The sequence below is a fragment of the Canis aureus genome, chromosome 3 (genome assembly GCF_053574225.1).
Source record: "Canis aureus isolate CA01 chromosome 3, VMU_Caureus_v.1.0, whole genome shotgun sequence".
NCBI lineage: Eukaryota > Metazoa > Chordata > Mammalia > Carnivora > Canidae > Canis > Canis aureus.
In genome coordinates, this window is record NC_135613.1 from 11337676 (window position 1) to 11361575 (window position 23900).

A 23900-nucleotide genomic window follows, 5' to 3' on the forward strand; every position below is an offset into this window, starting at 1 on the left:
TTCATACATAAAAATTTTTAGTGCTTCAAAGGACCCTGTCAAGAAGTAAAAAGACAGCCTACACAATGGCAGAAAGTTTTTGGAAGTCACATATCCTAAAAGGGTCTAGTATCAAGAATATTAAAAAACAACAAGCAGCACTGAAAAAACAAATAACCCAACTTAAAAATAGGCAAAGGACTTGAATAATACATCCTTCAAATGGTCAATAATAAGGACATGAGAAAGTGTTCAACATCCTTAGTCATCAGGGCAAGTCAAAACCACAATAAGTTGTCACTTCACACTCACTACAATGGGTATAGTAAAAAAGAAAAACAATAACAAGTGTAGTCTAGGATGTGGGTAAATTAGAACCCTCCTACATTGCTGGTAGGAATATAAAATTTTGCAAGCACTTTGGGAAACAGTCTGGCAGTTCCTCAAAAAGTTATAGTTACCATATGACCCAGTAATTTCACTCCTAGGTATATACCTGAGAGAATTGAAAACACATGTTCACCCAAAAATTATACATCAGTGTTCATAGCAACATTATTCAGAATAGCCCCAAAGTGGAAGCAACACAAATATCCATCAACTGACAAATGGAAGTAAAATGTATATCCATACCCAGGAGTGTTATTTGGCCAGAAAAAGGAATGAAATATTGAGGCACCTGGCTGGCTCAGTTGGTAGAGCATGTGACTCTTGATCTCTGGGTCACGAGTTAGAGCCCCACATTGAGGGCAGAGTTTACTTTAAAAATAAAAATAATAACAGCAAAGAAAAAGAGGAATGAAGTACTGACACATACTACAACATGGGTGACCTTGAAAACATTATGCCAAGTGAAAGGAACAGACATAAAAGGCCCCATATTGTATGATTCCATTTATGTGAAATGTTCAATAAGCAAATCTGCAGAGACAGAAAGTAGATGAGGCGTTGCCAAGAGCTGGGAGAAGAAAGAGGGGGGAATGGTTGTTCATGAGTATAGGGTTTCTATTTGGGGCAATGAAAATGTTTTGGAATTAGATAATGGTGATGTTGCATGACCTTGTGAATATACTAAAAACCACTGAATTACACACTCTAAAAGAGTGAATTTCAGGGTCTAGCTTGGTTGGTAGAGCAGACTGTTGACTTTGGGGTTGTAAGTTCAAGCCTTGTGTTGGGTATAGAGATTACTTAAAAATAAAATATTTACCAAAAAGAAGAAGAAAAGAAGAAGAAGAAGAAGAAAGAAGAAGAAGAAGAAGAAGAAGAAGAAGAAGAAGAAAAGAAGAAGAAGAAGGAGGAGGAGGAGGAGGAGGAAGAGTATGAATTTCATGGTATGTGAATTATATCTTAATAAATTTTTTTTAAATTTATGATAGTCACAGAGAGAGAGAGAGAGAGAGAGGCAGAGACATAGGCAGAGGGAGAAGCAGGCTCCATGCACCAGGAGCCCGACGTGGGATTCGATCCTGGGTCTCCAGGATAGGGCCCTGGGCCAAAGGCAGGCGCCAAACCGCTGCACCACCCAGGGATCCCATCTTAATAAATTTTTGAGTGAAGTTCTTTAAATTATCAATATTGTTGTACTATAAAGCCCTAATGAGGTCATTGTAAGAGCCAGTAAATTTAAAACAGATTAGGAAGCTATTTCAAGGAAAAGATTATAGAGTTGAAGTGGCAAAATAATAGCACAACTCTGAGTTGACTGGGAAAGTAGAAATAAAAAATGAAGCTGAGGGATCCCTGGGTGGCGCAGTGGTTTAGCGCCTGCCTTTGGCCCAGGGCGCGATCCTGGAGACCCGGGATCGAATCCCACGTCAGGCTCCCGGTGCATGGAGCCTGCTTCTCCCTCTGCCTGTGTCTCTGCCTCCCTCTCTCTCTCTCTCTCTCTCTCTCTGTGACTATCATAAATAAATAAAAAAAAAAAATTAAAAAAAAAAATGAAGCTGAAAAAAACCCATGCTTAATAAAAGAGTCTTCTAGATCTACAAGTTTAGGTGAGATCAGAGGAAAAGAAACTAATTCCTTATTTAGTACTTTTCTCCTTATTTGATTATAACCCAGTCACATCACCTCAGAGACACAGGAAAGTTATAGGAATAGCATTATTATGATCCTATTTTATTTGCAGCTCAAGGAGATAGAACAAGCTGCCCAGCTTCATACAGTAACTTAATGATGAAGCCAAGAAATTTCACTGGAGGCTTTCTCCTCGTGTTTTACCTGTTTGCTATTTTCATGTTGAAAATATCATCTATGTCAACTTTCAAGTGACATAATAAAGCTATATTTGCATCCCTCAATCTAAACTCATCAAGAATTATTAAGTATAAAAGCCAATGTTTATTCCAGCTTGCATTATTTTTTCCCAAGTTTTTATTTAAATTCCAGTTAGCTAAGATAGGGTTGTATTAGTTGCAGGTGTAGAATTTAGTGATTCAACACTTAGATAGAACACCTGGTGCATATCACAAGTGCCACACTCCTTAATCCCCACCACATATTAAACACATCATCCTACCCACCTTCCCCCTGGTAACCATCAGTTTCTCCTCTATAGTTAAGAGTTTCTTGGTTTGCCTCTCATTTCATCTGTTTCTTAAATTCCATATGAGTGAAATCATATGGTATTTGTCTTTCACTGACTGACTTACTCTGCTTAGCATAATACTCTCTAGCTCCATCCATGTCATTGTAAATGGCAAGATTTCATTCTTTTTTATGGCTGAGTAGTATTCCATTAGGTGTGTGGGTATACACACACACACACACACACACACACATGCTCTACATCTTCTCTATTCATTCATAAGTTGGTGGATATTTGGGCTCTTTCAATAATTTGGCTATTGTAGATAATGCTGCTGTAAACATTGGGGTGCATGTATTCCTTCAAATTAGTATTTTTGCATCCTTTGGGTAAATGCCTAGTAGTGCAATTTATTCCAGCTTGCATTCTCATACGAATCTGTCTTTTTTTTTTTTACGAATCTGTCTTTTAAAAAATATTTTATTAAAAAAAATAAAAATAAAAAATATTTTATTTATTCATGAGAGAAACAGAGAGAGGCAGAGACATAGGCAGAGGGAGAAGCAGGCTCTCTGCGAGAAGCCTGATGCGGGACTGGATCCCAGGACCCAGGACCACGATCTGAGCCATAGGCAGACGCTCAACCGCTGAGCCACCAGGTGCCCCCTATATGAAACTGTCTTAAAAACTTCTACTTAGATGAGAATATTCCATTTTCTGGCTACCTAGGAATTAAAATTTAAAATGAAATTAAAATGTTTCGTTAACTAAAATTAAATAATAACTTCTACCTAATTATCCCAGCCACAATAAGTGAATGAATGAATGAAGCTGTTTACCACACAATTGTGAAGGACTAAGTTCCTTCAATACAGCCATTCTCTCACATTAAACACAAGACACCTCACTGGAGATTTATGGGAAGAACATTTTGCAAAAGCACTTTAAGCAAATACCAGGACTCGGTTGCTTAAAACAAGGGTCAGCATCTTCATAAGCTCTTCTGCCTTCCTGGGCCCAGGAGTCACAAGGACTAATTGCGTAATGCTATCATATCTTCATTTTACTTAATCCTATGATTGCAGCAACCCAAGAGAGTAGGGGTTAGGGATGATTACATTGTTACCCATTTTACATTTTAGGAAGCAGAGGTTCAGGAATAGAGACTTGCTGCAAGTCACCAGGCCGGTCAGTGGCGGGGCTGGGACCCAAGGCTAGATATCCTATTACCAGATCTCATCTTCTTTTCACTCCATTCCCTACTTCAAGTAAGCTATGTCAGAGGCAGTCTTAGGCATTCTACAAGAAGACAGAGTAAGAGGAAGGAAAGGAAAGTAGTGGGGAAACAGGGATGATGATAAGGGAAGGTGTCTTATTAGGAAATTAGTCTAACCACTTTCAATTGCCCCAAACGCCCCTTAAGTGGTTAACAGTACCAAAGTTACTCTGCTCTGTATCTTCTGCCCCGAGGTCAACAGCTACTGTTATTAGTTAAGAATCATGTTGGAAACTTAAACGCCTTAAAAGAAATCTAAAGATTTTTCTCCTCGGAGATTCTGACAGCGGAACTTGGCCCCTCCCACCAAGGCCTGTGGCCCCTGGGTGTCGGTCACGTTAAATGCCTTGGGGGGGTCGGAAAAAAAAACCCCCACGAAGCGTGCGGGCAGCCAAGGGGAACAGGCTTGGGTTGGGGGGAGACTAAGGTTGGGCTACGGAGAGGGGGAACCTGCGGTGGAGCTGTGGTTGGGGGATGTGGGTTTTGTGGCTGAATTCAAAGGCGGGGTAAGAAACCAGGATCGGAGCTGACTGTCAGGGCGGAGTTCGCAGGTCCAGGAAAGGTGAGGGCAGCGGGGAGGCCGCGGGCGCCGCAGACAGACCCACCGCGGGACGAGGCTGGGTGGTCTCCGCGGCGCGAGGGCGCCCGTGATTGGATGCTCCCTAGGCCCCGCCTCCCAGGCCCCTCTCCCCGAGCCCCGCCCACGCCGCCGGGCGCGCGCCTGGGGAGCGGGGAGGGGGACCGGGCTGGGGGAGGGGGAGGGGGAGAGGAGAGGAGAGGAGAGGCTCGTGCACGCGCCCCGCTCGCTGCGGGTGCGCGAGCAGCGCGCTCCCGCCGCCCGCGTCGCCATCTTTTCCCCCTCCGTCTGTCTGTCTGCCGTTGGCTTTGTCCGTCTGCAGCGCCGCCCCTCGGCTCCCCGCCACCGGCTCGGCTCGAAGCCGCCCTCCGCCTGCCGGGGCCCAGTCCCGAGAGCCCCGGCGCGGCCGGCCCGAGCTGCGGCCCGTGGCCCATTGTCCGGCGGTCCGTCTGTCCGGAGGCGGGGCCCAGGGACGCGGAGCGCCGCGGAGCGCCGAGGCGCCGGGTAAAAAAGACCCCCGTCTCCTTCCCTGCGGGGCTGGGCTGAGGATGCAGGGCCGCCTCGCCCTGCCCCCGGTCGCCGGCTGTCGGTCCTTTTGTCTGTCTGCGTCCGGGAGGGGGCCCGGGCTCGGCCAGGCGCCGCCGCTGCCCCGGCGCCCGCGTCCAGAGGAGAGGCCGGAGCCGCCGGCTCCCCGCGGGCCGCCCCGCAGCCCCCCGGCGGCCTCGGGCGCGGGAGGGGCGGCGGGGTCGGGCAGGGCGGGGCGGGGCTCGGCGCGGCGCGGCGGCCCGGCGTCTGACAGGCGGGGGTGGGGCCGCGCGAGGGGGCGGAGGGCGTGCGAGCGCCGACCCGGTGGCAGCCCCGCGGCGCGGGCCCGCCGAGCGCCTCCTAAATATAGATTTCGGAGAGGACTGTGTGGTCCGAGGGTTGGTCTGGGCCGCCTCGGAACACCTCTGGCTTTTGTCGGGAATTCCTGGGAATCTACCTGTGTCCGTGCCGGGAGAAGCCAAGGGGACCTTCTTGGCCGACGGTGCACATGCTCCAGCCCCGGGCGAGTGGGAACGGGGTGCACAGCGGGGCCGCTGCGTGACCCGCTGCCTTGTCCTCTCCCTTTTGGCAGATACAGATCGCTGGGGTTCAGGCGAGTTTACTTTGCGCCGTGGGAACTGCACCAGAGCTGGAGGTGGGAGTGCACCCTCTTTTCTTAAAGCTTGGATTTCACCTGTTTGGTTTTTTTTCATGCTCAAGTCTGTGGTGTGTTCTGGAAGCTGCAACCTAACACCTGTGGGAGAGCAGGGACAATGTTAAGGGGAGATGTTGCCCCCCACCACCACCCCCGAGGACTCTTAACCTCGTCCTGAAGACAAAGCTCCCTTCCTTTTTACATAGCATCCCTTGTAAGCCTGAATCTCACCGTTTACCTTTCTTCCCCCCCGTCCCATTTTTTTCTTTTTCTTCCAGATGGTGATGTTCAGGCGGCTCTTCATTTACATTTTTTGTGTTGGTTTCAGATTCGGGCTTGGGAACTGAGGCAGTGTTAAAAGTAAAACCAGATGAGTGATCTTTAGGGCAGTGTGGCTATGAATTTTATTAGCTTTTATTGCCTGTAAGACTATTGTCTGATCTCTTGAGATCTTGCTGTGTAGTCAAGAATGCACTTACATTGCCATTTCTGTATGTATGTATTTTCTTTTTTTATTTTCAAGAGCCCACGACTCCACAGGCTTTCTTTTTTTGAGGGAGAAAAGGGTGCTTCCCCCCCCCCCCCCAATCCCTCAGGTGTGAAGTCCCATTGGGTACCATCTGGTCAGTTCCCCATTCGGCCACTAGGAGGATAGTGAGGTGCCGTGGACGCTGCCTATTTCAATATGCAGATGCTCATCTCTGTTTCTGACTTGGAGCTTTAGTATTGAACTGTTGCCTCACCAGGATGATCTGAATTGAGCCTGTCTCAAATTATTTGCCCTTCTTTCAGTATCTCACAGTTTCAATTTCTGATCTCGATGAAGAGAAAATTTAAAGATTAGTTAATATTTTTCCCTATATAATAGAGAAGTGCAGCTCTGCAAGTTTTAGAAAAAAAATGATAGACAAACTGCGTTTTATTCAACTTTCTACTTTGTGATTCCCCAGAGTTATAGGAAAAGACTCAAAGTGAATATTCCTTTACTGCTTCCATGAATAAAGTAACTGCTCGGTTAGAAAGAAATGATTTATCCAAACAAAACTTAGGATGGAGAATACATACCATTAGCACTCAGCATACTGCCCTCTAACTAGTTAAAATTGACTTTTACTGTATACATTTGGAGTTGGGTTTTTTGTTGGGTTTTTGTTTTTTGTTGTTGTTGTTGTTTAATTAAAGGTCTGAAAAAGAACTGTGTTTAATATGCAGATATGATAGAAGACTGCCTGAAAGCTGCTTCCTTTGCCACTTCCTGTGGAGGCCTGTCTTTGCCATTTGCGGTTTCTTTCTTCTTTTGGTAAGGGGAGGCAGGATCTGATTACAGGTCTGAGGTCCTTTCTAGCTAGGAGTTAGTTGGCATAACAGGAGAAGAGTCTTCACTAACTGGAGAGCAAAGTATAGTTAGCAATTGCCTCTCTTAGTGCCTCCTAAGGCATTAAACTACTTGCTTATTCAGTGTAAGTACAATTTGAAAAGGCAGGGAACTGGAAGAAAATTTAGAGGGTGACCAGATCCATATTCTTATTTTTGGTAGAAAAGGGAATCTCTCTTTTTTAATTTATCTGTTTATTCACTGTGCCTTTCATAGAAAATTTCACAGTTTTAACTACTAATCCATCTCAGACTCTCTAACAACACTTACTGCTGGGAAAGTCTTTCTTATAAACTAACTGGGAACCTCCATGCTTAAGTATCTGTTCTCCAATTTCAGGGGAGCAGATGCAGGTCTCTGCAGCACTTCTTTTTTTGGGGAGCTTTTCTCTTTGCTCTTCCCACTAATCTCTTTGCTACATAGAGGCTGGATTGAAAGGAGGCACTAAAGTTATTAACTTTGCCACTCTGTTAGCCGGGCCAGACTGATGTTCCACACTGGAGGTTGAATTACTACTCAACAGTATGGAGTGCATCTGACTCTTCTGGTGAGAGCTCATCTTCAACATTGGAAGCCTGATTTGATTTAGTGCCCTGTCATCCACAGTGCCCAGCACTGTGCCGACTTCACTAGATAGGGGCTCTGTTTCCCCTGTTGATTGCATTGATAGACGCCTAAAAGTTTTGCAATGTTTCGTGCCTCACAGAGGTGTGATGCTTTGTCACCTCCAGACAAGGTAACTTTTTGAAAAAAACATCTGGAGGCTCCCGTTTGTTCAGATTGCAGGGCTTGACTTGCAGTGGGCATGGAACATGTGAGCTGCCACCCTCCTTGCCTTCCTTTTGCTTTCTTTTGCATTTATGGGGGTTACCCCTTTGAACCTGCAGTGCTTCTAAAGCTGTTTGCCTGAGTTTTTTGCTTCATTTTCTATCCTATGACCTTGATCATGATCACTTAACAGAATTCTGGATTCCACAGATAGATTTAGAGTGGAATTCTCTAAATCCTTTGAAGGAGTCCCCTCTTAAACTTCTTGGGACCTTGATGTTATGCTAGAAATCTATTCCTTTCCTTTTTTGAATCAATTATTTATAACCGGTGAGTTTTGTATGCTCAATGATTATTTTTAAAAGTCTTTTTAATTTTGTCTACTTTTGTTTATTTTCTGGGAAAAAAGACATGTGCTAACAATATCTTTTTTATTATAGGTCAGCATCCTGCAAGGAGGTAACATATCCAGTTGTGAAACTGGGAAAGGCCAGAGCTCTTGGATTGGGGAAACATGTCCCGTCGGAAACAGACAAATCCGAATAAAGTTCACTGTGAGTACTGGGTTTTGTCTTCTAGAACCTGGGAACATTGAGGGTTGAAATGAAAGAGTAATCTGAATTTAGGTGAAAGGCTCACACTAATTTGTGAAGGAAAAAAGGGCTAAAGAGGTTGAACATGATAGGTTTAAAGTGTGTCTAGTTGCTGGAGGTTTTAGAAATCTGCTTTAGTATGTGCACTTGTTTCATCCTTAGTATTCACATTTACAAACATTTATAAGCTATCTGTACAATGTCTTATGCTAGATGCCAGGGCTGTAAACCAATGTAAGGATATATACACCGATAATGTAGCCACATACATAAAATAATATCTAAAAACACAAGTAGTATATGCGGAGTATCATATAAGGGTGCTGCAGACTGTGTATACTACAGAAGGTGAAGAAGAGAGTTCCATGGACTGAGGTAGCAGGGAATGCTTCATGGAAGAGGCCCTAGACTGTGAACTTGAACTGGGCCTTAGAAGGTAGGAAGTGAATTTTTAAAAAAGGAAGAAGGAAGAGGTAAAATTAGGTAGGGGAAATGATGTGAGCAAAGATACAAGAAGGAATGCACAGGGGCGCTTGGGTGGCTGAGTCAGTTGAGCTTCTGACTTTTGATTTTGGCTCAGGTCATGATCTCAGGGCCATGGTATTGAGCCCCACATTGGGCTCCATGCTCAGCTCAGGGAGTTGGCTTGGGATTCTCTCTCTCCCCCTCTGCCCCTTACTCTGCTTTACATGCATTCTCTATCTCTCTCTGTCTTCCTCTAAAATAAATAAATAAAATCTTAAAAAAAAAAAAAAAGGAATGCACATATTTAGGGGATAAGGAAACTTTGTATGAAGTAGAAGCTTTATTTGTCCAGATGTCATAGGACATGAGATGAGGTTGGAGATGTTTAACTCTACATTGTAGAGTCCTGAAGGCCAGTCCAAGTTCATAGTTCATACTGTGGGCTATAAGGAAGTACTGACAGTTTTCAAGCAGAGCAAGTGGAGTGACATTTAGAATGCAGTGTTTTAGGACGACAAAGCAGTGTGTGGGATAGATCACACAAGATAAAGACTGGTAACAGGAAAACCAGGTATGCACTTGCTAAACCAGGTATGCTATTGCCTTGCATTGTTTCTCAGAAGTTTTCTATATTTGTTTTATTTCATCCATAAGACTGGGTAATTCTAGAGGGCAGAGACTATGTCCCACTCATACTTCCTGCTATTCGTCTCTACTTCTAGCACTGCTTATAGGGGATGTTCAAAAGTGCCTTTTTAAAAAATTTAAAGATTTTATTTATTCATTCATAGAGACACAGAGAGAGAGGCAGAGACACAGGCAGAGGGAGAAGCAGGCTCCATGCAGGGAGCTTGACGTGGGACTCAATCCCAGGTCTCCAGGATCACGCCCTGGGCTGAAGGCGGCGCTAAACCGCTGAGCCACCGGGGCTGCCCTAAATTAACATTAATATATCAATGCAGATTTGATATAGTTAACCAGTTTCCTATGATCTGGGCAGATAAGCATCTTTACCCAAATATTTAAAAAAGAGCCCAATAGCACCCTATTATTATGGAGGACTAACTAAGGTACAGCAACATCTGCAAGAATTCAGTGGCATAACATATGATAGGTTTTTTCTTGAGGAAAGAACTCTACATATGAGAGGATAGATTGGTCAAGGAGTTAGATAAGAGGATTAAAATTTATTAAAAACGTACTGTATGCCAGGTACTATGTACCTTAACTTACTGGGTAATTTTAAGAGTGAGAAAGATAACAGTAGGAACAGAAGAATCAGGAGAGCTTCAGCATTGTATAGGTTAATGAGTTTAGATTAATACACAATTTTTCAACTTAAGTCCTATAAAAGTTTTATAAGAGAGCAAGTTTGATGCTCCTAGGAGTATAGGTGGATGTGGAAGTCTAAATATAAAGGTGAGTGAGTGGTTTAGGAAGAGTTTAGAAATTGCTGCTATAACAGTGAAATGTAGTTGGCCTGAATGTGAGGATTGTCAAGAGGAATATCTCTGGCCTACGTAATCCAGTACAGAGGTTTAGGAGGATTGTCTTCTCCTCTCTGGTTGAAAATGAGTATTAGGGCAGCCCGGGTGGCTCAGTGGTTTAGCGCCGCCTTCAGCCCGGGGCCTGATCCTGGAGACCCGGAATCAAGTCCCACATCAGGCTCCCTGCATGGAGCCTGCTTCTCCCTCTGCCTGTGTCTCTGCCTCTGTCTCTCCCTGTGTCTCTCATGAATAAATAAATAAAGTCTTAAAAAAAAAAAAAAAAGAAAATGAGTATTAATTAAAGACATGGATGTGACCCTAAGAAGGCAGGGCAGGAAAGGTACTCAGTAAGAGATAAGGGGGTCACAGATAAGGCAATCAGAGGAGTTGGACATTTACCTATAAAAGCCACCTGTCCAAAGAGACTTGGTTAGATTTAAGGAGAGTAGGCCTTAAGAGAGTGGCGGAGATGAGGGCATGATCATGATAAGGCCAGAGGAAGCCAGTGGAGGCCTGTATGGCAGACACAGACAGAAGGAGAAGATGGACAGGGCAGCCTGGGTGGCTCAGCAGTTTAGTGCCACTTTCAGTCCAGGGCCTGATCCTGGAGACCCTGGATCGAGTCTTGTGTCTGGTCGGGCTCCCTACATGGAGCCTGCTTCTCCTTCTGCCTGTGTCTCTGCCTTTTTCTCTCTCTGTGTCTCTCATGAATAAATAAATAAAATCTTAAAAAATAAATAAAAAATAAAACAGAAGGACAAATAGGCCATGGAGAAGAGACTATCATGTATCCACAGTGGCAGAAATAGTTTCCAGAGCAAGTGAACATCATACTGTGGTGGAGTGGGTGGGACTATGAGGACTTTGTGGTAGGGACCATTAGGAGGGCTGTGAACAGAAATGTTTAGCTGTAACTAAAAAGCAGACCCACAGGGAGGTGCTGTTTTCAGTAATGCATTTGGGAAGGGAACTATGGAGGCTTCTCAGGTAATAGACTAAGTCTGACTACCAAAGAAAAGACACTAAGATTCCCTGGTTTCTCAGGACTTTCTACTTATTAACTGTTTGGGGACTGAAGCTGATCCTTCCTTTTTCAAAAAGGCATCTTCTCATTGCCCATGACAATAATGGCAAGTAGGAATAGGTAATTTCAGTCTGCTGGCCACTTGGGTCTCCTCTTCCCTTGCAGTGAAATGGAACCAGTCAAATGTATTGAATTTAATGCTGCTCATCTATTTAAAGTAAATGGAATGGACTGAAGGTCTGGGAGGCAAGAATGTCTGCACAAGTTTTGTTGAAATGTTAAAGCCAATCAGCACTCCAGTAGAGTAATGGCTGAGCTCCATTACATCTGCCTTCTGGGAAGAAGATTGTGGCGTGAAGCTCAAAGCCTGCCGAAAAGAATATATAAAGAATCCCACTGCTGTAGCCTGGCAGCATGTGTCACATCCACTTTAAAAGCCGACAGGCAGGCTGCACTGGCAGTTACTCAGCTTTCCTCAGGACTGCCTCTGTATCTAAATTACCATAATGATCTCTCCTTTCCTCAGAAACATCCAGAAATATTTCTGTAGTTTCCTTAGTTCATTAACAGATTTGACACAGAGCTTTCTGAATAAAAAGCCCAGAATTGTTAGTCTCGGAGAAACTGCTGATGGGCTTTTAGATCTTCCTCATCTCACCTCCTCCTGAGTAAAAGTTTCTGTCAACTGTTTCTAGAGAGGTTGAAAATAGAGTCCCTTGTATACTCTCATTTGGTGTGTTTATGCTAAGCAAACCACTAAAAACCTTAAGGCACTTTTGTTTTCAGATTGCAAAGTACAAACAAGACTAAAAATTTTGAACTCCAATACAAGCTTCTTGGCTTTTACAGAGGAATAGGAAAAAAAGCCTTTAAAGTTCCTTCTCTTCAAAAAGCACAACTTGTTTTGTCCTTGTTCGTTCTGTCAGCATCCTTGTGAGGTAAATGGCTGTGTTCCCAGCATGTGGTAGCACCTTGGGTTACAGATACTGTCAGCTGGAATGGAATCCTAAGGTTCTCATTCCCAAGACTAGCTCACTTTTTTCTGAATTCGACATCTGGTCTTTTAGAATTTTTTTTCAGATGCTTTGCTTTACTTAACTTCAGTCAGCCAGAAATTGCATTTATTTAATTGCACCAAGGACTTAAAGCAGAGAATTGTAAGATCTTTGCCTTTCTAGTAACTTTCATCCCGGGCTTTTCATCTGTTCTACAGACTTGGTTGGATGGCCTTGTTCTTGTCTGAGAAACAGTCAAATCAGACAAATAGTATCTTGATTTTATACCAAAAAGAAAAAAAAGAGGTGGCACCTTCCTTTTTACTGTAGAGCTTAGATGACTTGTTCTTAGCTATTAATAGATAAATAAATACCCATGTTAAATAAGATGGTTGCCCTACATTAATATCTAGAGACCTGAGGGTTTTTTTTAACCTACTACAATAGTCTCAAGATAGAAGGAAAATAATAATTCTGCATTATAAAAGCAGGCAATTATATAACACTTCTTAAGCACCAGTATCTCTATGGATCACATTTGACTTGAGTTACTATGACATACTTTTAGGTATGTAAAAGGTATCACCACTTTCAGTATCATAGCGCAAAATATCACTGTCCTTTTACGAGAGGATAGTTCTGGACAGTGGAATTTGGAACTTAGGTAAATAGTGATTACTGGAAGATCATTCACATATCTTCTCCTGAGATATGCCAAAATCACTTTTTTAAAGATTTTTATATATTTTGCTTTATACTGATGTTTAAGATAGGAATAGCCCTGAGGAATGAATTTTACTTTACCCTTTTTCCCAAGTGAGGAATAGAACCAAATATAAGAACACAGCTTTTCTTTCCATACTGACAAAAAGGAATAACAGAATTAATTTATTCCAACTATCCTAAGTGGGATTGCCAGCAAAAGTCCCAGATAGGGCCATCATATGGAATAGACTCTCCTCTGTTCTGTGAAGGCCTAAATATCTAGACAATATCAATAGACAAAAAATTTGAGCTCAAGTTGGTACATCTAAACTGAATTACTAGTTGATCTTGAAAAGCATTTATTCTTTTAGAGGCCCTTCTACTAATCTAATGGTAATTACCTATTACGGGAAAAAAAAGTATTCTTCACGCATTATAAACCTAGGTTGTTTCTTTAGAGATGAGAAGTGTCATTGATGAGAATGGTCTGCCCCTTGATAATTATCTGCTGGTATATAACATGTTCCTTAGTGCCATTTCTGCCCATGGTTTCTAGGTCTGAAAGCATGCATCTACCCAGAAGAACTCAATAACTAGTGCAGTTGGCCATGGTCTTGTGGTTACAGTGCAACCACCATGAAGAAAAATATTTTCCTTCTGCAAAGAGGATAAGGAGGTGCTTATAACAGCATTCATGTTTTGCTTTCCTTAGCAGTAATTTATATCCAGCTTGTGATTGTGATATTTTGAAAATGAATTTAAAGCAGCTTATTTTTCTTTTACTTGAGGGTTGTGTGGCTAGAAGTTCACTTGAACTCACCACCTCTCCTCCCACTCACATTATCAATCAGAGTAGCCCCGGGGTTAGTCTCACCTCAGCATGGTAACTCATCACAGGGTATCAGAACCATCCAAATGATGGGCCCCTTTGTCATTTACTGGCCCTGAGAATAGTATTTTGGTATTTGAAGTGTAGCATGAGTTACTTATGGTATGATGGTAATATTATCGCTAGGACCAGAGCCATTCTTCTCACACAGAGACAAGCATTTGTTTTCAGCAAAACTACTCTGATGAACCATCTAACCTGCTTACATCTCTCTTAGCAGTTTAAAAATATGGATATTAGAGCTGTACAGACCTGGTTCGAATACTTTGCTCTACTATAAACTTTAGTTTTCTCTTAAGTAAAATATGGGTAGGAATACCTACCACATAGAGTTTGGCAGAGAATTAAGATAAAAACTATAAAGCACTTAACATAGAGCCTGGAACTAGGACATACCAAATAGTAGTTATTATTAGTGTTTAGCACTTAGGATATGGACGCTCACTGAATTTTTGCCGAATAAATGCCTAAGTGAATCACATGAAGTCTGCTTCACATCAGTTCTTTCATTGCCTGACAACGATAGCACAGGTCAACTGACCATTTCTCCTACCTCATTGTATCCTGTCTTGGAACCCGAGCCTGTTTACTTTCCTTTCTCTCCAGTAAGAAAGTGCCTGGCCTATTGTCAGACATTTCACGAGGGCTGTTTATTATTCTCTCTTGGTGGCTGGAGAATGGGGACTGTAGTTTCCACTCTGAGATAATGGAAACCTCTAGAAACTCAATTCTTTTTTCTTTTTATGCCGGCCTTTTGGAAATAAAAGAGTACTTAAATGTTAACTCTTCAGTAACCACACAGATTGTAGGCAGAGTTCATCGAAAGTAAATGCAGGGACACCTGGGTGGCTCAGCTGTTGAGCAGCTGCCTTTGGCTCAGGGCGTGATCCTGGAATCCGGGACTGAGTCCCACATCGGGCTCCCTGTGAAGAGCCTGCTTCTCCCTCTGCCTATGTCTCTGCCTCTCTCTCTCTGTGTCTCTCATGAATAAATAAATAAATTAAGAAAAAAAAAAGTAAATGCATACTCAAGGACAGGTCCAGGGCTTTTGGATATTTCATACAAGAAAAGAAGAAAGAAAAAAGACCACATTGACCAAGGAGACTAGATAAAATATTATTTTTTGTTAATTAGTTGGTGTGGTTCAGGAAGTTCATTCCTCAGCAAAAATGAGTTCATATATTATCTGTTCTTTTAATTTATTATTCAAGCAGTTGTTGATTTGCTTGTGGTTAATTCTGATAGACATAGGAGAAGCAAGGAAGAACTTCCAAACCATGTCTTGAAAGGAGGGTGGCTGAAAGATGAGATTAGAGAGATTGTTGTTTGGAAGGATTATTCGAAGCACATGTTTATAGTCAGAGATAGACACTGAGTCAGGGCCATAATGTTAGTACACTAAGATTCAGAGATTGTGCCCAGATATGTTGCCCTTTTTATCATCCTATCACTTTGCCTCTTCTGCCTCTCTCACCAATCCTGATGGAAGGTTATAAATGGAATTGAGATTCTGAATCTAAATTTGTAAAGTAGCAATTGATAACCTTTTGAAAGGACTCAAGATTAGGAGGATTTAAGCAAGTTATACTTTCTAGAGCATCTGGCTTACTACCTAGGAAGAGTAGCCATGCCCAGAAATTCTAGGAAGCAGCAAGCTGACTTAGAGATGAATGACCCCACCATAGGGTACCTGCCTGTCTCCTACCTTTGAATGGTCTGACTTTTCAACCAGCTTGCCTGGGGATTTATGCTGCCCAGCTGGTGGCCTGACTATTTTTCCTTGTGACCACCAGGGGATCAAGTATTTGCTGGGCTAGAAGAGCAAGCCCGCCAGGCGATGATGAAAACTGATTTTCCTGGAGACCTTGGCAGTCAGCGACAAGCTATCCAACAACTAAGAGATCAGGACTCCAGTAGCAGTGAGTTCTGCACCTTCTGGTAATGACTCAGGGCAATGGGAGAAGAATTATCAGAGTGTGTGTGCTCTGGGGATTGTGCATGGGGGTTGGGAGGAAGATATGAAGATTTGTGGATCCTCAGTGTTTCCAAAGGTGCTCTAAGTTATATGAGCATATGCTTATCCAGAGAGAGGACAGGTTTGGCATTATTTTTTTTTAACCCATGGACTGCAGTAGTTGGTGCAGTACCATATACAGACAGGTTTGTGATGACTGTGATAGGTGCATAGGGATAATTAGTACTCAACCTGTCCCTGGGTTAGGCCAAATGAAAAGAAGAGAATCTCTGTCTCCTACAGTCTGTATACTCACAACAAAATGTAAGAGTGGCATTAATGAAACTTTTGCCTGAGTACCCAGTTTAATGTTACACAAGAAGATTTGCTTACTGATGAGATTATGCATCATATAAAATGCTAAAGTCAGAGCACCTGACTGGCTCACTCGGTAGAACAGGTGACTCTTAATCTTGGAGTCAAGAGTTTGACCCCCAGTGGGTGTAGACATTAAAAAAATAAATTTTTTAAAAAAGGAAATAAAATGCTAAAGCCAAGGTCTTCCCACACCAAGTCCTAAGAAAATTCTGGAAAGAGATGGAAAAGACAGTGGCTGGTAACTAGCTGAACTTCATGGATCATCTGCCCCATGACCTGCCTGAACAAATATATTTGAGATGTATTATTTCCTAGGATGATTTCCATACCTTACTAATCATATCCATCTGATATTGGTTGGTATTACTGTCAATTCAGAGTGACATTTTTTATTTTTCTCCACATTTGGGGTTGAAGAATAACAAAGAGGGAAAGAGTTCAGCAGCCTTCTAGGAATCATAGTTTCCACTCAAACTAATAATTTAGCAACAAAAAACCAACAATAATTTAGCATCTAATTGCTTAGGTACAGAAAAATGAAACCAAAGATTTCTAGAAAACCTGTGGGAACCACCAGCTTGAGTAACAGGATAGGAACAGCAACATCTATAAAGTCTAATAGGTTTCCATTCTGGAAAAGCTGCATCATCCTTCTAGAAGACATACTTACTTTTTAAAAATATTTTTAGTAGAGAGCTATGTTTGGATTTTTGATCAGTCATGTAATGTGTTTGATACAATGTTGTCTTAGATTAAGTTTACAAATATTCCAGATAAACTGGTGAGAAAATATGGTATGATTTAATCTGTTCCAATCTTTCATTATTGAGATGAATTCAGATGAAAGCTTTGGGCTAGGGAATAAGGCATACATACCATAGATGTTCCAGGGCCCAAATCCAGTCCACCAGGCTGGTGGAATATTTAATAGGAACACACGTAACTACTAGCAGATGATCTGGTTAGATTTTTCTTTGAAGAGAAGGAATGTAATCAGTTTTGCCCAGATAATGGTGGATTTAAACATTACATAGGGATAGCAGAGAGAAGACAAGCACTGTTAGCTAGGGAAGCTGAGTCTCACAGGTGCAAATCTACCTTGTATTTCTCTTGCTCACAGTCCGGCCCAGGAATCCAGGATCTAAGTGTGGTTGGGATGGGACTGGGGTCTCACAGCTTTCCTAGGCTTTGCTTCTTCTTGTGATCTTCAAGATACTAGCACTTCTTTTTTTCCTTTTCAGAAAAAACTCCTTTTTTTTGTAATGTAAACTGTAGCGTTTAAAAAATCCCCCCCCCCCATTTTATAAGTAATAGGGGAAAACATCAGCCCACAAAATCCTTGCAGATCCCCCAGCCACAGGCAGACCTCCCCATAGCCACATCCTAGCCCCTAAATGAAAGCAAACTCAAATCTTTAGTCACAAGAAATTAGATTTCATCCTATAGAATGGCTTGTTCCCCTCCACTTAATGCAGTCAGTTATCTGTCAGATAATCCAGAGAACCAACAGAAACAATGGATTTATTTAGCCTAGAATTCCGAGTTACTAGTGGAGTAAGAGCACACTGAGTCAGGTAGCACAACAAATGGCCTAAGGTGGTTTGCTGTACTCTTTTTACCACCGGACTGAACAAGCTTTTCCCTAGAGGGTGACATCATTTTTAGCTAATTAACTACTGCCTCCTTTATAAATAAGAGGAAGGAAAAACTTGCTGGTTTTTCTCTAAGTGTGCCTTAGGGTTTGTTGGGAGAGAAAAGATTAGTGGGACTCAGAATATAATAGTATATGTGATACCATGGAAAAATTGTGCAGGGGGTTATGGAGAAAATTAAGTAATAAAATCACTGAGAAATGTGGGTAAGTCAGAGGTGGTGTGTTGTGGGAATGAGCATGGTGTGAGATACATGGAGGTGTGATTTCAAGTATGAGATATTTGGAAATTGTGTGTAAGAAGAATTACTTTTATGATAATATAAGGGTCCAATAACTATCTTCTAATGCAGTTTTGCCTCAGATTTTCTCTGTAGTATAAATGACATTATAAACAATAGCTATAGCTCTTCCACTTAACATGATTTGTACCCAACTATATAAGCTTTACATTGATACCTACTCTATTATGGAAGATCTGAAAATGTTTTCCATTATAGCTACAAACCCTACGGTGGAAAGCAACTCAAGATGTATTCATGCAAAAATCAGAACAAGTGACCAATTTGTATGTTCCAGGTGACAGTGAGGGTGATGAAGAGGAGACCACACAAGATGAAGTCTCTTCCCACACATCAGAGGAAGATGGAGGGGTGGTCAAAGTGGAGAAAGAGTTAGAAAATACGGAGCAGCCTGTTGGTGGGAATGAAGTGCCAGAGCATGAGGCAAGTGACAACGGCTCCCAAGCCCAGGAGGCTTGAGCCACAGTAATGGTCTTGCCTCTGGTGGCCTCCTGGGCCTTCATGTGAAGCCTGTCTTCCTTCACAGCTCCATTTATCCAAACCTCACACACAACTCCCAACAAACCAGCTTTCCTATTTACCCATATATCACTAACCCTAGCATGGCCTCCCTACTTCTTTCCAGACAGAACATCACTTTTGCAAGACTATCAGCCAACTTCCTGAAGTCTACTCTTGCAAATATAAGTTAGAGTGTTACCTGAGGTGCTCTCTTCTCTTTAAATTGTTTCCTGAGGATTCCTGCAAGAAGCACAGCAGGAGGGAAGCTAATCCTGAGAGGGGGTAAAATAGATCAGTTCTCCCTGGGGCAGCCCCTATGTCCTCAGGGCAGGAAGTCTTGAAGAAAATGAAGATAGGAGCAAATGTGATTCCCTTTCCCTATTACTTTTCCCTTTGGCCCATAACAGGAACCTAAGGATAACATGTGATATCAGGTTGTGTTCCTTTTAACAGGATACCCTGTTAAAAGAAGTAGGGGCAGGGCAAAGAGTGGTAAACAGTGTTAATGAATTGCCTGCTTGTTGAATTGCAGGTCACGGGGAACTTGAATTCTGACCCCTTACTTGGAATCTGCCAGTGTCCTCTCTGCCAGCTAGACTGTGGGAGTCGGGAGCAGCTGATTGCTCATGTGTACCAGGTATGGGCTGGGGAGCCACACACTCCAGAACATGAATGCCAGCAGCTTGTTTAGCTTTTGCTTCCAGCTCCCAGGGGAACCTTGGATTGTGGCTTCCAGTAAGACTCCACTCTAGTCCCCAGAATGTTTTAGAGAATAAGTGGGATATGTTGGGTAAAGCTGTTCTGGGTTCCCAAGCAGATGCACTATGAAAATTAAGTATTTTTTTTTTCAAAGTTACTTAATGTTTTCTTTTCTTTCTTTCTTTTTAAGAGAGGGGGTGGGGGAGGAGCAGAGGACAAGAGAGAATCCTAAGCAAGGCTCCATTCCTAGCAATGGAGCCCAACTCCAGGGGGGTTGGATTCAGTCTCACAACCCCGAGATCATGACCTGAGGCCAAGATCAAGAGTCAAGCCCTTAACCAACTGAGCCACCTAGATGCCCTAATGCATATTTTAAATAGTGAAATAGAAACTAACATCTGTTAAAAATGAGGGCTTTGTTTTAAAGAAGAAATAATGAGTTAACATAAAAGTTTCTATGATACTAGAAAAAGTATAAATGAGGGGATCAGAAAAACACAAATTTTTGTGCTCTTTTTGCCCCTGATCCAATTGCAGAGCACCTGTGTCTTGTGATCTATATTAGAAAGGCATTAGCACACATGCAGCCTGGGTTTTACCATAATGATAGTTGATTCGTGAAAAGAGGCCTTTCTTTAGAAGATTGTTTTTAAAAGATTGAAGAAAAGACAGGACAAAATGCTTTTGGATACCAGTCTTCCCAGCCAGCTTCTGCAGTTGGCCTTCACTGCTCCCTTGACAGACACCTGTGAGGTAAGCAGATAGAAATTATCCCAGGCATGAATTCTTCACAGGTTTTGAAGAGGGCTCTGGCTCTGGCGCCTTATTGTTCACCAAGCCAGCCACATGTTCCAGAATATAGTCAAAACTCAAACTAATGAAATCTGAAACCATAATCTGAATGGTCTGGCCCTTCTGAAGGCCTGTTAACACAAGAGACTTCCAGGTGCTAAGCAGGGAGCATACTTGCAAATCCCTTGTCTGAGACTAAGGAAAGGGGATTTTCCCAGAAAGCAGTTTCTGAGTGGGCATAGATTATATTAAAAGTAGCATGAGTTTACAGATTAAGGCTCTGTTTTACAGCACACTGCAGCAGTGGTGAGCGCCAAGAGCTACATGTGTCCTGTCTGTGGCCGGGCCCTAAGCTCCCCAGGGTCATTGGGTCGTCACCTCCTAATCCACTCGGAAGACCAGAGGTCTAACTGTGCTGTGTGTGGAGCCCGTTTTACCAGCCATGCCACATTTAACAGGTTAGCTGGTTACCTAACCCTCTTGCTCTGGGAACAAATTATTGGGTATGGGTTCTGCTTTCCCAAATCAAGAGAAAAGCTAGAAATAGGTAATGCAAAGGCAACTGACTCTTTGGAAATACAAGTGATAAAGCTAGTAAATATGTCCATTTTATTAGTTATCCCCAAAGAGAGATGAATTCTCTTTGAATCCTGTCCATTTCTTTACCCTGAAAATATTCTTATTTTCATCTAGAAAGAGATGGTTGGGCGGCAGGGGGAGTCCAATAACATTCATGATAAAGCTTGGGGAAAGAAGTTACAGGGTGCTGAGAGGCCCCTGATGTGAGGACATAGTCTGTACTGTGTCCCAGAAGACTGGAAGTATGTGAATTGTGTCCTAGTTCCATTTGCCTGGGGTACTCTACAGAGTTGGCCAGGGCAGGAGGGGTTGAGCCAGTGGACTCCCTTACAGGCAAGCTTCCATCTCAAGAAGGACTGCCCTACACAGCTCTTACAAACACCATCAGCCAGCTGGAATGAAAACTGCACATTTGTGGGGGATATCTGGCATTTCGCTCAGTCTCTACCTCAAGGAAGGCTTTAAAACTTGGTAGACCCCCTAGCTCAGAGAAGGTGCTGGGTAGGAGAGATAGGAGAGGTCTCTCAAGTACTCAAATCTGACCCCTAGTGGTGAACTTGGAGCAACTGGCCTGATAGGACCAGCATGAGTCTGAGCTGGATACTTGAGCCTTTCTAGGAGACACTAACCATCCAAAATTTTTGTATTCCAGTGAGAAACTCCCTGAAGTACTTAACATGGAATCCCTACCCCCAGCCCATAGTGAGGGCCCCTCCAGTGCTGAGGGGAAGGACATTGCCTTTAGTCCTCCAGTGTACCCTGCTGGAATTCTGCTTGTGTGCAACAATTGTGCTGCCTACCGAAAGCTACTGGAAGCACAGACCCCCAGTGTTCGCAAGTGGGCCCTACGCCGACAGAATGAGCCTTTGGAGGTTCGGCTGCAGCGGCTGGAACGAGAGCGCACAGCCAAGAAAAGTCGGCGGGACAATGAGACCCCAGAGGAGCGGGAAGTAAGGCGAATGAGGGACCGTGAAGCCAAGCGCCTGCAGCGCATGCAGGAGACAGATGAGCAGCGAGCACGCCGGCTGCAGCGGGATCGGGAGGCTATGAGGCTGAAGCGGGCCAATGAAACCCCAGAAAAGAGGCAGGCCCGGCTCATCCGGGAGCGGGAAGCCAAGCGGCTCAAGAGGAGGCTGGAGAAAATGGACATGATGTTACGAGCCCAGTTTGGCCAGGACCCTTCTGCCATGGCGGCCTTAGCAGCCGAAATGAACTTCTTCCAGCTACCTGTGAGTGGGGTGGAGTTGGACAGCCAGCTCCTGGGCAAGATGGCCTTTGAAGAGCAGAACAGCAGCTCTCTGCACTGAACCCACCTGCCCTCCCACTCACCCAGGGCCCTGTCCTTACTGCCAGAGGCAGGCCTGGGTGTGTTGCAGGTGGACCTAAACACTTCTTGCATGTGGGAGCAGGATGATGGGGTCAGCAGCAAGCCAGCTTAAGGCAGCTCTGGACAAGGGAGTAGGCACTCCAGAGACCTGGACTCCCAGCCCACTGCTGCAGGGCATGCTTATAGGACTGTGGGGCCCAGTGCGGCCCATGGAGTTGTGAGGGCAAATAAATTAATTTTATCTTTACTGGCCTTTTTCTGCTTTCCTCTCCATTTTATTCTAGCAAATGAAGTGATCTAGGAGAGACCTGGGTAGAAATTTTAGGCAGGGCCTTCTAGTGGATTGTTTTCTGAAGAGAAGGTGCTCCTTATTTAGGTGGCCCAGAGATCCCATGTTTGGGCCTTTACAAGTTGATGAGGCATAAGTATGACATTAAGGAACCAATGCTGACTTTGTGAGGGTCCATTCCCACAACCCTAACGAAGATCGTCTCTGATCCCAAAGGCCATTTAAACCTAGCTTTTTCCAAATGCAGAAGTAGACATCTAGCCTTCCCTCCTAACTGGCATTTTCTAAAGAGATATGGTATTTAAGCTAGTTCCTGGCTACTTTTCCTGGCAGATTTCAGTTTGTCAAACTTTAAAAATTTTATCCTAGACAGAAGTCACGTTCATTCAGGAATATGTTCATAGAAATAGCTCTAATATTAAGGTCTATAGCACCAAGGAACTCTTGTTTGAGAGAAGAGATGATCCATTTTTTAATTTTTTTCCCCAGAGCCAAAGTAGGATAAAACCCATTGAGAAAAATCCAGAATTAAAGTGAGATGAGAGCCCAAGTTGACAGTGGTCAAAGCCAGAGCAAAATGACCAGTTTGTATGTCTGCCAAACCAAGGAGGAGACAAGAGCTGAGGTCATTTCTAAAAAGTGTCTGTGATGGTACAGAACAAGTACAGAACTTTCCTTAGCCTGCACCAAAGGTTGTGTACAGTTTAGATAATTATAGATCTTGAGGTCCAGAAGGAAGTGCCCTAGTTAAGTTGTAGCCAGAAAAATAACTATGCCAGGAATGTAGACCTCTTCCAATATCATAACAAGGAAACTTGGACTCCTCTCTGACCTCCATCGGTTTAAGGCTATTTGGTAGTGTTAACTGACCCCCTTCCCACCACCAAGCTAGGGTTAATTCCTACCAGGCAGGCTGAAATATTTCTCTTATGGGAACACAAAAATTTTAATAAGCTTATTCCAAAGTACTGGACATTTGAAAGAGAGTACTTAAAATTAAGTCAAATGCCTGTCTCACAGAGCTCCACACTGAAGTCCTACTTGGGATGTTTCAAAATGGTTGAGCACTACCTATGTGTCAAAGATTTTTCTGGGCATGTTACATAGATTATCTCATTTAATTTTCACAACAAACTAGGAGTTAATACACTCAGAACCCCAATGCCTGGATTTAAAATGCTGTACTGCCATTGAAAAACTAACTTTGGGCAAGTTACTTAACCTGTCTTGGTTTCCCCAAACAAACACAAAATGGATCTAATAGTATCAGCAACAAATGACTATTATATACAAAGTATATAATTAACATATTGATAATTATTAATATATGTAACTTAGGATAGTTTGTGGCACCTGGTAAGTGCTCAATAAATGTATCTGAGTCACAGTCCTGTATCTGAGTGTTTTGCCTCTTCCTCCTGGCAGGCTTTCTAGTTTAGAAGCAGGAGCTATGATTGCAGCTGATGTATTTCAGCAATTTCTGGCAGCATTCCTGAGGGGAAAAAAAAGAACTGGAGAAAAGGCCAGCAGTGAGGACCTCTACAGGTCCTTGTGATTGATTGTGCTAATATCTAAGCCTATAGGT

The 23900-nt window shown here is 43.1% G+C and overlaps 1 protein-coding gene and 1 long non-coding RNA gene across 12 annotated transcripts; one reads left to right on the forward strand and one right to left on the reverse strand.

The window, feature by feature from the left end:
* On the reverse strand, positions 1-4440 carry LOC144308641 (uncharacterized). Its single transcript, XR_013375039.1, has 2 exons — positions 1937-4440; positions 1-1722 (listed from the first exon to the last, which is right to left on the reverse strand). It is a non-coding gene; the product is annotated as an uncharacterized LOC144308641 (long non-coding RNA).
* A 139-nt stretch (positions 4441-4579) lies between these two features.
* ZNF821 (zinc finger protein 821) lies at positions 4580-22273 on the forward strand. 11 transcript variants are annotated; one of them, XM_077889498.1, is made up of 10 exons: positions 4586-4866; positions 5480-5542; positions 6755-6842; positions 7392-7464; positions 8126-8239; positions 15637-15762; positions 18406-18551; positions 19162-19266; positions 20412-20578; positions 21352-22273. In XM_077889498.1, exons 5-10 carry the CDS (start codon positions 8200-8202, stop codon positions 22004-22006), a joined length of 1239 nt encoding a protein of 412 aa, XP_077745624.1. In that variant the 5' UTR covers positions 4586-4866; positions 5480-5542; positions 6755-6842; positions 7392-7464; positions 8126-8199; the 3' UTR covers positions 22007-22273. The 11 variants fall into 11 exon arrangements, with proteins under 11 accessions (XP_077745656.1, XP_077745689.1, XP_077745662.1 ...); XM_077889485.1 differs by lacking the exon at positions 7392-7464; XM_077889530.1 differs by lacking the exons at positions 7392-7464; positions 15637-15762 and having other exon boundaries at positions 4580-4866.
* The last annotated feature ends 1627 nt before the right edge of the window (positions 22274-23900 follow it).

Coding starts and splice junctions, on each gene's coding strand:
- ZNF821 (XM_077889498.1), top strand. CDS start 8,200: ATGTCCCGTCGGAAACAGACAAATCCGAATAAAGTTCACT. Junction 8,240..15,636: donor AAATCCGAATAAAGTTCACT/GTGAGTACTGGG, acceptor TGTGACCACCAG/GGGATCAAGTATTTGCTGGG. Junction 19,267..20,411: donor TGATTGCTCATGTGTACCAG/GTATGGGCTGGG, acceptor TCTGTTTTACAG/CACACTGCAGCAGTGGTGAG.